This window comes from Anomaloglossus baeobatrachus, chromosome 3, assembly GCF_048569485.1.
Source record: "Anomaloglossus baeobatrachus isolate aAnoBae1 chromosome 3, aAnoBae1.hap1, whole genome shotgun sequence".
NCBI lineage: Eukaryota > Metazoa > Chordata > Amphibia > Anura > Aromobatidae > Anomaloglossus > Anomaloglossus baeobatrachus.
Window position 1 is genome coordinate 122,891,347 of NC_134355.1, and position 15,336 is coordinate 122,906,682.

The 15,336-nt window shown below is 48.8% G+C and overlaps 1 protein-coding gene across 1 annotated transcript in view; it reads right to left on the reverse strand.

The window, feature by feature from the left end:
* The window catches only part of ACSS1 (acyl-CoA synthetase short chain family member 1), a 171,042-nt gene that overhangs the window by 45,362 nt on the left and 110,344 nt on the right, over positions 1 to 15,336 (reverse strand). Inside the window, exon 11 of the mRNA XM_075339418.1 lies at positions 12,509 to 12,636. Within this exon, the coding sequence (XP_075195533.1) occupies positions 12,509 to 12,636 (128 nt within the window). The remainder of the gene's footprint in view (positions 1 to 12,508; positions 12,637 to 15,336) is intronic.

A 15,336-nucleotide genomic window follows, 5' to 3' on the forward strand; every position in this document is an offset into this window, starting at 1 on the left:
GCTGTAGGAGAGCAGGGAGCCAGCGCTCAGTGTGCGCTGCTCCCTGCTCTCTGCACGTGTAGCTCCGTGCGGTGGTAACCAAGGTAAATATCGGGTTGGTTACCCGATATTTACCTTAGTTACCAAGCACAGCATCTTCCACGCTGCGCTGGGGGCTGGTCACTGGTTGCTGGTGAGCTCACCAGCAACTTGTGTAGCCACGCTCCAGCGATCCCTGCCAGGTCAGGTTGCTGGTGGGATCGCTGGAGCGTCGCAGTGTGACATCTCACCAGCAACCTTTTAGCAACTTACCAGCGATCCCTATCGTTGTTGGGATCGCTGGTAAGTTGCTTAGTGTGACTGGACCTTTACTTATGTATGTACAGTGGGGGAAATAAATATTTGATCCCTTGCTGATATTGTAAGTTTGCCCACTGACAAAGACATGACCAGTCTATGATTTTAAGGGTAGGTTAATTTTAACAGTGAGAGTTAGAAAATCAAAAATAAAATCCAGAAAATCACATTGTATAAATGATATAAATGTATTTGCATATTGAAGAGAGAAATAAGTATTTGTTCCCCTACCAACCATTAAGTGTTCTTGTGCCGCCCCCGTGCCTGCAGCCGGGCTGCTCGGATCCGGATCTGCAGTGGCTCGAGGGGTGTCTGGAGCCGGGGGTCATGCAGCCACTCAAATGAAGGGGGTATTTACAGGGGATTGTGTTTAGAGTTTGTGACGCCACCCGTGGTATGTGGTAATGTGGAGTACCACCGCTGCAGTTGAGAGTACCCGGGGGTGATGGAGTGGGGTGCCAGGTGTTAGAACCCTCCACGGGTAAGGGGACTTGGTGATGATGTCTGGGGAGTGCCGTTGGGTGCGAAGGGGGTCACTTTCTTACTCACTCAGTCCAGTAAACTGACACCGACAACTGGATAAACCAAAGTTCTGGATACCGCTGCTGCTGAGGGGAGCTAGTTCGGGTCCCGTCCCCAATGGTACTGCCTAGTGATCCATGACCTTCCTCCTAGCACTAAGTTCACTTCTTTGTTGGTCCCGGTAGTATGGAGCTAGTCGGGTCACGCTCCCCAGTATGGCTAACTGTGGGAGCTTGCTCTCAGGGTTCACGCTTGGGATTTTCTGGACCGTTTTTGTGGAAAGCCCTATCCCCCTCATTGCGCTAGTACCCCGATTTTGGAGTGGGTGGAGAGCGGATCTTGAAGGCTCCGTTCTCGTCGGGTAAATTATCACATTGCCGGAAGCTACTCCCTGACCTAGGGTCAACGTACCCCGTCGTGCCCTGGTCCCAGCCCGGTGATAGTACAAGGCCGCTGGCTGTCCTCCTCGACAGTTCCGTGCCCTTTGTTATGATCCCCTGCGACCGGGGGTCCAGGTCCTACTAGGTCCAGATCACCGTCTGCTACCTAGGTGTCTCCAAGGAGCCCGGCTCCTGACCTCCTCTCTGATTCACTTCCCACACTCAACTCTCCACTGACTGACACTTCTGACCTCCCCTTACCAACCCCCAAGTGGGCGACCCTATTCCACTCAGGCTGTCCACTGGTGTGTCTGGTGGGTGTGGTGCAGAGTGTACTTTAGGACTTTAATCAGCTGATGTAGGCAACACCAAGTAATTGGGGACCCACAACCAAGGAGGAGGCAGATATTGCACGGTAGGGCAGATTGTGCAATACCCTGTGACGACCCGATAGTCCAGGGGCGTCACATTCTGGCTCCTACAGACCACTTAGACGCTCCTAATGAACTTGTTACCTGCATTAAAGACAGTTGTGTTAAATTGTCACCTGCATGAAAGACTCCTGTCCATAGACTCAGTTAATCAGTCAGACTCCAACCTCTACAACATGGGCAAGACCAAAGAACTTTCTAAGGATGCCAGAGACAAGATCATAGACCTGCACAAAGCTGGAATGGGCTACAAAACCATAAGCAAGATGCTGGGTGAGAAGGAGACAACTGTTGGTGCAATAGTAAGAAAATTAAAGAAATACAAAAAGAGTGTCAATCAACATTGATCAGGGACACTATGCAAAATCTCACCACGTGTGGTATCTAAGATTATGAGGAGAGTCAGAGATCAGCCTAAAACTACACAGGGGGAACATGTTAATGATTTCAAGGCAGCTGGGACCACTGTCACCAAGAAAACCATCGGTAACACATTGTGCCGTAATGGATTAAAATCCTGCAGTGCCCGCAAAGTCCCACTGCAAAAGAAGGCACATGTGCAGGCCTGTCTGAAGTTTGCTAACCCAAGGACGCATACCTGGGGCCTCGCAGGCCTGCTAGGTCACTTGTTTTCTATGGTAGTGTGAAGCCCCACAGGTGTAGTGTCGGTGCATTACCTTCAGGGACTCCACGTAGCTGGATCTGGTCACAGGTAGGAGATCTTCTTCTTGTCGTGACGCCACTCTCAGTATTGCGGCCAGTAGGGACCGCCACTGCAGGTTGAGGGTCGCCTGGGGCTGATGGTATGTGCAGTTAGTTGAAATAGCCTCCTGAGAGTGAGGCAAGCCCCAGGGCCCGATGTAGGTGCGTAGTACCACAAGGCGCAGAATAACTCCACACAGGCAGAATGTCTTTCAGGGTTTTTACTCACTTCAGGTGGCAGGGTGAGTAACCCGGGCGTAGCTGGGATGAACCAGGCGGGAACCAGGTGTCCTTCAGGCTGACTTGTGAGGGTGACTACTAACTCGCCTTCCTTAGCCCTTGGTGGTTTGGGGTGACCCCGACTTTGAGTCCCTATGGGGGTCACCCAGGGAAGTTGTTGCAGCCTCACTCCCCTTCGTTTGCCGTGTGCTTGTTGCCTGGGCCAGATCACTCCAGCTTCTTGCCTCCTGTGAGCTATGGGCCCTAACTGTGGCTACGTGGCTGCGGCTTTTGTGGTGTTGTGGCGTGGGCTTTGAGAGCCCCACACCGGCAGGTTTAGCAAAAGAAAGCTGGATCTATCTCCGCTTCGGGATCTGCCGCCCGTTTGGGCCTGGTACTCTCTAGCAGTCTCCTTACTTCCCACTCCGTTGCTCTCTCTCTAGCTGAAGATGGATTTCGGGTAGCACTCCTAGTTGACCGTTCTCCCCCGTCGGTAGCCACTGCGCGGACGCTGTTAGACAGCAACAGCCCCACAGGTCTGCTCCTCACTGAGCCCTATGGAGTTCTGCCCTAACTGACTCACTGCCCCTCCTCTCCTGTTCTTGCCTACGCCACCTAGCAACCAGACTCTCTTACCACACCCCTTGAGAGGAGATGGAGGCTTTTGGCCCCCTCCACTATTCCAGTGAAGGTCAAGGCTTTTCCCCCTCCTGGGATCCCCAGGGGTCCTCTCATGGGTACATGTGTGAGAGCTGATTACTATGCGCCTGTGTACCACACCCCTGTCAGCCTTCTGGATTACCTGTATTGTACTGTCCCCAGCATGGGTGCAGTACTCAGTGGTGCCTGACCAGGTCAGGGGCGCCACATTCCCCCTTAGTTATCACCAGCACGTCCTCGGGCTGCAAGACAACATTTTAAAATGCATAAAACATTAAAACATGTAAAACATTTTTAAAAGCACCAGGTACCATACATCACCACCCTCCACCCACAAGTCCGTTAACCCACCCAAAATCCTTTCACGTTGGCCGCGACTTCAGCCACTTCTGGCAGGATGTAGAGGCGGCTTACATGGGCTGGTGGTTTCAGGGTATACCTGGCCTGGTGGATCCGCGCCTTCAGCCTCTTCTGGCAGGATGCAGAGGCGGCCTCCACAGTTGGTGCTGACCAGGTACCCTCTTTGTGGTGGAGAGCCAGGCCCCATAAACAGGCATGCTCTCTGGTTGCAGGTAAGCCAAGGCCCTATATACGGACGTGCTCCCTGGTTGCAGACGAGCCAAGCCCCTAAATAGGCTGACTCTGGTGGTGGTGGTGCCCTCTGGTGTAACTATTTACACTGCGAGAGTTTGTGGCTATAGCCAGTTCATAGCCTTAAGGTTTATGGTTTTCTCACACAAGTTTATGTGGGCACATACTTGAACTTTTAAAACGTTGCAAAACAAACTTTCCAACTGGTCAAAACTTGCTGTACTTTACTTGAACTTATGCAGACTCCTCTTCACCAGGGCTTGGGCCTGTAGGGCTGCGGCACCTGTTGGTTTCTTGACCTTTTTCCTCATCTGTAGTGGTCTCATCATTAGGTCTTTGGTCTTTTCTTTCTTTATTACTGTCTTTCCTTTCTTCTTTGGGACATGGTACTACATCTAGCGCGTACCAGCCTCTTTCGCCTTGATGCAGGGTAAACTGTACGGAGTCTCCCATTTTTAAGTTTCTGCCAGGGTGTCCTCTGGGCAGATGAGCTCTCACATCTCTTCTATTGACGAAGATACCTTCTTTGATACCAGGTGCAACAATGAACCCGTATCCTGACTTTAGGCTAAAGTCTTCCACAATTCCTCTACAAAGGGGTCCTCTGACCTGTGCTTTGGCTCTTCTCAGGAACCGTTTTTCTTGTAGGTCTCTGGCCGTGACTTCTCTCTGCTCTGGAGACTGTGGTGCAGGGGACAGCGTTGTTCTGTTGCGACGCCTGGTCTTGCGGGCTGGGTTCTGCTGGGCTGTTACCTCAATGCCTGCAGGGCCCCAGGTGAGGTTTCTGGGCTGGTCTTCATCAGCAGACGGTGTCAAGTCCTCCTCATCCCAACGGGAATAGGGTAACATCTCCGGCTCTGAGTATTGCTCCACTGCCGGTGGCTCCGGAGTCAGCTCCTCAGCTTCCTGGCCTCCTCTCCCCCTTAGTTCTTCTTGGCACTCCTTTGGTGGCAGTGCTGGGAATGGGCTTTCTTCAGCAGGCCCAGGCGGGGGACTCTTTGGCGTGGTTGCTGCAGGGGTTGCTGGAATCCTCTTGGGGGTATGCGGAGGGAGCATGTACCGGTCCACCAACCATTGTGGAAACTTGGCCTCCATGTCAGCCTTCAGCCGCCAGTATTCGGGGTCCTCTCCTATCAGGGACTTTCTAGCAGGGACCTCTTTGGACTGGGGAGCGGTGTCTGCTCTGGCCTTGCAGGCCGGGGTAAATGGTGATGCAATCTCTTTGCGGGCCGCGCCCTGTATGGCGGCGGCCTGGTCTTGGCGGGCCGCGCCCTGTATGGCGGCGGCCTGGTCTTGGCGGGCCGAGCCTGGCGTGGCGGCGGCCTGGTCTTGGCGGGCCGCGCCCTGTATGGCGGCGGCCTGGATCGGCGTCGCAGCTGCGATGGGATCTGTGCAGGCTGGGCTGGGCGTCGCTGCAGGGACCGGGTCTTGGTGGGCCGAGCAGGGCATCGCTGCGGCGGCCGGGGCTTGGCGGGCCGCGCAGGGCATCGCTGCGGCGGCCTGGGCTTGGCGGGCCGAGCAGGGCATCGCTGCGGCGGCCGGGTCTTGGCGGGCCGAGCAGGGCATCGCTGCGGCGGCCGGGGCTTGGCGGGCCGCACCTGGCGTGGCTGCGGCTTGGCTCAGCGTCGCCGCGCCGGGCGCCTCTTCAGGGACCGCGGGCGTGGCAGCAGGGGTCGGGGCATCCGGGCCGGCAGGGGTAATACTGGACTCACCCATCGGTGGCAGCATCGGGGTCTGAGTCGTCGCCGTCCTGTCTGGCACTCGTCGTGCGGTTCCCCTCTCATAGGCCTGAACCGCGGCAGCCATCTCCAGAAGTTCCATGCGTTCTTCTCTGATCTGCTCCACGACCCGGGTCTCCAGTCGGTCGCAGAACTGGGCCAGCTCCCGATACCACCAGGCAGCGGAGCCCGGTTCTGGGTTTCTGCGGTCAGACGCCATTTCTTCTGCGCCCTCTCCTGCACGATTTCCCAGCAGTGGACTCGCCGTTGCCTCTAGTAGCAAGCTGTTCAGTTTCCGCTCTGCCTCTTTCAGCAGCTCCTCTCCCAGCAGCAGGCTTGTGGCTCCCTTTCTGTCCCGACGTCTCTGGACGCTTCCGCTCTCTTCACAAGCGAGGTCAGAACTCTGCAGGGGATCTCTGGGTAGCCACACCTCTTCGTGGGCGGTAACTTCTTCCAGCGCGGGCTGCTGTTGTTTTTCAGCGCGCTTTTCATGGTGGCAATATGGCGGCGCTTCCAATTTTTCAAGCGGACCGCCCAGGCACATGGTCACCTGTCTGAACAGGTCTAGTCCTTATCCTGTTCGTGACGCCAGATGTGAAGCCCCACAGGTGTAGTGTCGGTGCATTACCTTCAGGGACTCCACGTAGCTGGATCTGGTCACAGGTAGGAGATCTTCTTCTTGTCGTGACGCCACTCTCAGTATTGCGGCCAGTAGGGACCGCCACTGCAGGTTGAGGGTCGCCTGGGGCTGATGGTATGTGCAGTTAGTTGAAATAGCCTCCTGAGAGTGAGGCAAGCCCCAGGGCCCGATGTAGGTGCGTAGTACCACAAGGCGCAGAATAACTCCACACAGGCAGAATGTCTTTCAGGGTTTTTACTCACTTCAGGTGGCAGGGTGAGTAACCCGGGCGTAGCTGGGATGAACCAGGCGGGAACCAGGTGTCCTTCAGGCTGACTTGTGAGGGTGACTACTAACTCGCCTTCCTTAGCCCTTGGTGGTTTGGGGTGACCCCGACTTTGAGTCCCTATGGGGGTCACCCAGGGAAGTTGCTGCAGCCTCACTCCCCTTCGTTTGCCGTGTGCTTGTTGCCTGGGCCAGATCACTCCAGCTTCTTGCCTCCTGTGAGCTATGGGCCCTAACTGTGGCTACGTGGCTGCGGCTTTTGTGGTGTTGTGGCGTGGGCTTTGAGAGCCCCACACCGGCAGGTTTAGCAAAAGAAAGCTGGATCTATCTCCGCTTCGGGATCTGCCGCCCGTTTGGGCCTGGTACTCTCTAGCAGTCTCCTTACTTCCCACTCCGTTGCTCTCTCTCTAGCTGAAGATGGATTTCGGGTAGCACTCCTAGTTGACCGTTCTCCCCCGTCGGTAGCCACTGCGCGGACGCTGTTAGACAGCAACAGCCCCACAGGTCTGCTCCTCACTGAGCCCTATGGAGTTCTGCCCTAACTGACTCACTGCCCCTCCTCTCCTGTTCTTGCCTACGCCACCTAGCAACCAGACTCTCTTACCACACCCCTTGAGAGGAGATGGAGGCTTTTGGCCCCCTCCACTATTCCAGTGAAGGTCAAGGCTTTTCCCCCTCCTGGGATCCCCAGGGGTCCTCTCATGGGTACATGTGTGAGAGCTGATTACTATGCGCCTGTGTACCACACCCCTGTCAGCCTTCTGGATTACCTGTATTGTACTGTCCCCAGCATGGGTGCAGTACTCAGTGGTGCCTGACCAGGTCAGGGGCGCCACAGTAGATTTCTATGGTTGCGCGTTCTAGGGTTAATGAACACCTGGATGATTCTAAGAGTGACTGGGAGAAAGTGCTGTGGTCAGATGAGACAAAAATTGATCTCTTTGTCATTAACTCAATTTGCCGTGTTTGGAGGAAGAGAAATATTGCCTGTGAGGATTATGCTGTGATATGTTATGAGAGTTATGACAACGGTCAGTCAGTTGTCACTCTACATACCCCCAAGCCCCCTTGTAGCTCTGCTAGAACTCAAGATGTCAAAATTCAATTAGGACAGTTCCTGAGCCAGCAGGCGCCCTATGGATTGAATTGTCCTGCACAAGAGGTGGGAGGATAACCCAGGTTTATAACCTATCTTCTAAAAATTGGCTCCAGACACTGCAGGGCCATTAGAAGAGTTACATTATTGGGGAGTATGTCGCCTAAACAAATTAGATAGGCACTTTTCAGATTCCTGATGGCCAGATGCACGTAACACATATTTCGGCAAAATTGTGCAACGTGCAGAGCCATCAATAATTAATAAATCCCCGAAGAAAGCCCACGGACATATCCTATTTACTGTCTATGGATAGATCAATTAATAAGGAGAAATATAATGGTCATATCTTCCATGTAAGATAATCAGGGGCACAGCTGTGAACGAAAACTGAAATCCATACTTTACCTGGATAAGTAGAAGGCCAACCCAGTCTGAGGTCACTGGTGGGAGGGGACATGGAATGTGGCGAGATTGATAACCACAGGGCAGACATTTTGGGTTGTTCTTCTTCAGGTGCATTGTGTAATACACATGGGGTAAGATTCAGGAAACGTGTGGCTACACAGCGCCCCCCGTGTCAGCTAGGGAATAAAGTAATTGATACATCTGTATATCTGCTTGTAATCCATATTTTATCTGTAAATGTATTCTGACATATATATATATATATATATTCTGTAAATTCCATTCTGTATATATTGTAGTATCTAGTGTGCCCTTAAGGCAATTAAAAATAAAAGTTAATCTTGAGCTGTTTCTTTTATCTCAATACGTAATTCCCATGTCCGTGTGCTTGGCTTAATAGTTATCGTAGTCGATTGGTGGCAGCGAATTTATGCCAAGGATCAATGTTGTGGTGACCAGTGAGATCAAGGGAGGATTAGTTATATTCTGCTCGCAGGAGTCGGGGTAATATATACTTGACTCTCACCGGGAGCCCTTCAATAATCGGCATAGTAGTAGAATAGTGGCCTCATTGCTTATCGTCTGGCAATCCCACAATTGGCCTGCCAATAAGGGGGGCACTAGAGAGCGAGTCTCGCCTCTGGGAAAGGGGGTGTCCTTTTCTCCCTTTTCCTTTTCCTGACACGGCTATGACCCAAAGAATATCGTCCCCACTGTCAAGCATGGAGGTGGAAACATTATGTTTTGGGGGTGTTTCTCTGCTAAGGGCACAGAACTACTTCACCACAACAATGGGACAATGTATGGAGCCATGTACCATAAAATGAGTGGCAACCTCCTTCCCTCCCCCAGGACAATAAAAATTGGTCATGGTTGGGCCTTCCATTACGACACTGACCCAAAACATACAGCCAAGGCAAAAAAGGAGTGGTTCAAAAAGAAGCACATTAAGGTCATGGAGAGGCTTAGCCAGTCTCCAGACCTTAATCCCATAGAAAACCTATGGAGGGAGCTGAAGCTCCAATATGCCAAAAGAACAGCTTCAAAATCTTAATGATTTAGTGATGATGTGGAAAGAGGAGTGGACCAAAATTCCTCCTGACATGTGCGCAAACCTCATCATTAACTACAAAAACGTTTGGCTGCTTTGCTTGCCAACAAGGGTTTTGGCATCAGATATTAAGTCTTGTTTGCCAGAGGGATCAAATACTTATTTCTCTATGCAAAATGCAAATACATTTATATCATTTAGACATTGTGATTTTCTTGATTTTACTTTGGATACTCCATCTCTCACTGTTAATATAAACCTACCCTTAAAATTATAGACTGTTCATGTCTTTGTCAGTGGGCAAACTTAAAAAAATCAGCAAGGGATTAAATAATTATTTTTCCCACTGTATATGAGCCTCTGCATTGTACAACGCTGTGGAATATGCTGGCGCTACAGAAATAAAGATGATTATTATTACATTCAATTTATATTGAATACATTTAATGGAAATTGAATTTGCCAGCCTAATTCAAGCATACAGTGTCTTGCGAAAGTATTCGGCCCCCTTGAATTTTTTAAACTTTTCACACATTTCAGGTTTCAAACATAAAGATAAAAAATTTAAATGTTATGGTGAAGAATCAACAACAAGTGGCACACAATTGTGAAGTTGAACAAAATGTATTGCTTATTTTTAACTTTTGTTAAAATTAAAAAACTGAAACGTGTGGTGTGCAATATTATTTGGCCCCTTTTCTTTCAGTGCAGCAAACTCACTCCAGAAGTTCATTGAGGACCTCTGAATGATCCAATGTTGTCCTAAATGACTGATGATGATAAATATAATCCCCCTGTGTGTAATCAAGTCTCCGTATAAATGCATCTCCTCTGTGATATTTGCAGTGTTCTGTTTAACCCCTTCAGCCCCCGGGCACTTTCCGTTTTTGCGTTTTTGTTTTTTGCTCCCCTTCTTCCGAGAGGCGTAACTTTTTTATTTTTCCATCAATCTTGCCATATGAGGGCTTGTTTTTTGCGGGACGAGTTGTACTTTTAAATGAAACCATAAGGTTTACCATATAGTGTACTGGAAAACAGCAAAAAAATTCCAAGTGCGGAAAAATTGCAAAAAAAGTGGGATTGTACAATAGTTTTTGGGATATTTTATTCGCCGTGTTCACTATATGGTAAAACTGATGTGTGGGTATGATGCCTCAGGTCGGTGCGAGTTTATAGACACCAAACATGTATAGGTTTACTTGTATCTAAGGGGTTAAAAAAAATTCACAAGCTTGTCCAAAAAACGTGGTGCACGTTTTGCGCCATTTTCCAAAACCCGTAGCGTTCTCATTTTTCAGGATCTGAGGCTCAGTGATGGCTTATTTTTTGCGTCTCGACCTGACGTTCTTAACGGTACCATTTTTGCGCAGATGCTACGTTTTGATCGCCTGTTATTGCATTTTGCGCAAAATTTGCGGCGACCAAAAAACGTAATTTTGGCGTTTGGAATTTTTTTGACGCTACGCCGTTTACTGATCAGATTCATTGATTTTATATTTTGATAGATCGGGCATTTCTGAATGTGGCGATACCAAATATGTGTGTATTTTTTATTTTTTTAACCCTTTAATTTTCAATGGGGTGAAAGGGGGGTGATTTGAACTTTTAGGTTTTTTTATTTTTTTTAATTTTTTAAAACTTTTTTTTTTACTTTTTTTGTTTATTTTACTAGTCCCCCTAGGGGGCTATTGCGATCAGCAATCTGATCGCTCTGCACTATCTGCAGATCTCAGCTACAGAGCTGAGAACTGCAGATTTGCTGCTTCACTTTCAATGCCGGCTGTATTCCGGCATTGAGAGGAAGTGACTCATGTTAGCCACAGGCGTCATCACATGACCCTGTGCTACCATGGCAACCGCCGAAAGTCACGTGATCATGTCACGTGACTTCCGGCGGGGGCGGGGTAAGTCACTGTCATGGCGGCGCCCATATACATATCGCTGCCAAGACTTTGGCAGCGAAATGTAAGGGGTTAATGGCCGCGGGTGGAAGCGATTCCACCCGCGGCTAGCAGGCACACATATCAGCTGTTGATAACAGCTGATATGTGCGCGTCTCGCCGCCGCCGACCGGCGGCAGGGGGCGGGGCTTACCGGCACACGATCCATGACGTATTCAGTACGTCATGGGTCGTTAAGGGGTTAAAGCACAGAGAGCATCATGAAGACCAAGAAACACAACAGGCAGGTCCGTGATACTGTTGTGGAGAAGTATAAAGCTGGATTTGGTTACAAAAAGATTTCCAAAACTTCAAACATCCCAAGAAGCACTGTGCAAGCGATCATATTGAAATGCAAGGAGTATCATACCACTGCAAATCTACAAAGACCCAGCCGTCCCTCAAAAATTTCATCTCAAACAAGGAGAAGACTGATCAGAGATGCAGCCAAGAGGCCCATGATCACTCTGGATGAACTGCAGAGATCTACAGCTGAGGTGGGAGAGTCTGTCCATAGGACAACAATCAGTCGTACACTGCACAAATCTGGCCTTTATGGAAGAGTGGCAAGAAGAAAGCCATTTTTCAAAGATATCCATAAAAAGTGTCATTTACACTTTGCCACATACCACCTGGGAGACACACCAAACATGTGGAAGAAGGTACTCTGGTCAGATGAAACCAAAATCGAACTTTTTGGGCACAATGCCAAATGATATGTTTGGCGTAAAAGCAACACAGCTCATCACCCTGAACACACCATCCCCACTGTAAAACATGGTGGAGGCAGCATCATGGTTTGGGACAGGGAAGGGACAGGGAAGATGGTTAAATTGATGGGAAGTTGGATGGAGCCAAATACAGGACCATTCTTGAAGAAAACCTGTTGGAGTCTGCAAAAGACCTGAGACTGGGACGGGGATTTCTCTTCTAACAAGACAATGATCCCAAAAATAAAGCAAAATCTACAATGGAATGGATCACACAAAAACGTATCCAGTTGTTAGAATGGCCAAGTCAAAGTCCAGACATTAATCCAATCGAGAATCTGTGGAAAGAGCTGAAAACTGCTGTTCACAAACGCTCTCCATCCAACCTCACTCAGCTCGAGCTGTTTGTAAAGGAAGAATGGGCAAGAATTTCGGTCTCTCGATGTACAAAACTGATAGAGACATACCCCAAGCGACTGCAGCTGTAATCACAGCAAAAGGTGGCGCTACAAAGTATTAAATTTAAAGGGGCCGAATAATATTGCACGCCCCAATTTTCAGTTTTTTAATTTTAACAAAAGTTTAAAATAAGCAATAAATTTCCTTCAACTTCACACTTGTGTCCCACTTGTTGTTGATTTTTCACCATAACATTAAAATTTTTTATCTTTATGTTTGAAGCCTGAAATGTGGGAAAAGGTTAAAAAATTAAAGGGGGCTGAATATTTTCGCAAGGCACAGTATCTGCCAAATTTGAGTCTTGACAGATTAGCTCAACATCAATTACTATTGTAGATACAAAAACAATTACTTTAAAAAAAATAGTTTGGACATACATACCAATGCATCTTCAATCTCTGCAGTGCCAAGTCTGTGCCCACTGATGTTTATGACGTCATCCATTCTACCCGTTATCTGATAGTGGCCTTTATTTGACCTATAAGCTCCATCACCCGTAAAATAATAGCCTGAAACAGGTGGGAAAAATGTCACGTAGCGTGCATGAAGCAAGTTATACCGTAATCACAGTTATTGAGAATAGGAGAATAGACAGGAGGGAATGTTTACTCCAAAGCCCATTGAGGGGGAATTATTAAGACTGTTGCTTTATAGGCCAGTCTTAAACAAAAGCCGCCTGAAGTAAAGTGCACCATAATGTAAAAACAGTTTTTATTATACTCATCTGTGGGGCGGTTGAGTCTGATGTGCATTGCTGGTCTCAAGGGTGCTTTACACACTGCGATATCGGTACTGATATCGCTAGCGAGCGTACCCGCCCCCGTCGGTTGTGCGTCATGGGCAAATCGCTGCCCGTGGTGCACAACATCGTTTACACCCATCACGCTACTTACCTTCCCTGCGACGTCGGTGTTGCCGGCGAACTGCCTCCTTTCTAAGGGGGCGGTTCTTGCGGCGTCACAGCGACATCACACGGCAGCCATCCAATAGCAGAGGAGGGGCGGAGATGAGCGGGCGGAACATAGCGCCCACCTCCTTCCTTCCTCATTGCCGGCGGACGGAGGTAAGGAGATGTTCGTCGTTCCTGCGGTGTCACACATAGCGATGTGTGATGCCGCAGGAACGAGGAACAACATCGCTACTGACCAGACAATGATTTTTCATAAATAAACAACCTCTCTCAGACAAACGATTTTTGCCTCTTTAGCGATAGTTTAAGTTTCGCTCCAGCCTGTCACACGCTGCGATGTCGCTAACGATGAAACAACAAAGAGCCAGCACCAATGTGCACTAAGGCATCAAATATTCCAAACTGCATTATAAAAATTTTTTTGAGATTTTTGGCAAAAAATTGCAATTTCTTGAGCTGCTTCGCCACGTCACGGCAAATCTCATTTGAAGCAGTCCTACACTAAAATATTTTTATAAAATGTGCCATGCGGCCTCACATATAAATAGCAGAACTGCTCTCAGCAGCACTCACCTGGTCTATTGCAGTCCCGTACCCATGACTGAGTCATGGCTGTGGGCGGGACAGGTCCAAGCAAATGCTGCATGAAGTATATATATAGCCATCGCTAACGATGCCGGATGTGCGTCACAAACTCCGTGACCACGACAATATATCGTTAGCGATGTCGCAGCGTGTAAATGGCCTTTCAGTCCAGTGCCTCCTATCTCCTTCACAGTCATCCTTCCCAGCTCAGTGTGGATGACACATCCTACGTCATCCACACAGAGGTCGCCATTGCGCTCCTGTGCACGCGCACTTAACCCTGCTATGAGCAGAGCAAAATACAGTAATGCAATGTGCAGGGTCAAAGAACACCCGTGCATGCGCACTACAATACTTTGATCTGCCATCGGCAGGGAAGAGAGAAGTGCACATGCGCTGGAGCACAATGGCGGCCTCTCAGTGGATGAGGTGGGACACGTCATCCACACAGAGTTGGGAAGGAGGATGGCAATGGAAAGAAGAGAGGAGGCACCGGACTAAGACAAGTGGCGCCCATTGGACCCGACCACCCCACAGATGAGTATAATAAAATGTTTTTTCTTATGTTATGCAAAGCCAGAAGCGTAAAACCGCAGTCGCAGAGGTTGCGACTGCGACCAGGTCCGGCAGGTTAGGGGCCCGACGCAGCCCTGCAGGGCAGCAGCTGGCTCCGCTCAGTGAGAGAAGAGCTGCGCTGTTCCTGTACTAGTTTTAATACAAATAGCCGAACAGTGCATGACTCCACCCCCTCCAGCCTCTTCCTGTCTGTGCACCGGGGTCCTTCGAACTCTAGTTACGCCACTGTACAGAGCGGTCTGGGCTCTCATATACAGTATTCAAGAATGCTGTATATAAGGGCTCACTGGTGGTGGCTGCAGCTTATAATGGGACAAATCTGGTGACAGGTTCCCTTTAACATGCACAATTACAATTTGTGAAAGCATTTAATATAGTAAGGTTTTCTAAACACAGACTTTATTTTATGAATGGCTGTCTCAGGCTTTATCAGTGATTTCTGATATACATTCTTATCAATTATGACTGTGCTATTCTCACGAAAAAAAGAGCAGCGAAATGTCAAATATGATATAAACTCAGCATATTAATCTTTAACCAGTACAATAATCTGCTATTATTAGATAAGAACCATATACCGGTACTTCCGAAGAATGGTTGGTTACAAGAAATGAAACACCTCCCTACGTATAAGATAGGAGTCCTTTGATCTAAGAGGACACAGCTACACGAAGTGACATTTGGGATGTGTTGTGTTAGAGAACATATTGTTTTCTTCTGTATTGGGGGGTTTAAAGAACCTTGAAAAGAAGGAGGAATGGAGTGGAAAGAAAATTCCATATAGAAAGTTGAGGGCTTGGGCTATAAAATATTACTTACAAGCTGTACGGGCTCTTTCAAAAAGGTTCACTGTGGCCCCCAATCTGGGAATCCAGAAAAATGGTATAGACCATATTGTGCTGAGGTGCTGGACGATAGGTTTACAGCCAGTTTGGGTTTCCAGTTAGTGGCGAGACGTCCACGGATTAATACTTGTGCTATGATGTACTGTACTTGTTTTGCTTTGTATGAAGATAATAAACCTTGTATCAAGTTTTGAACCTAATTCACTGTATTGGGTTCTTTTTGTGCCAACCCAAAAGGTGGTGATGCCATATTGTCATAATATATACAATATCTTATTTTATAAAAACATTTT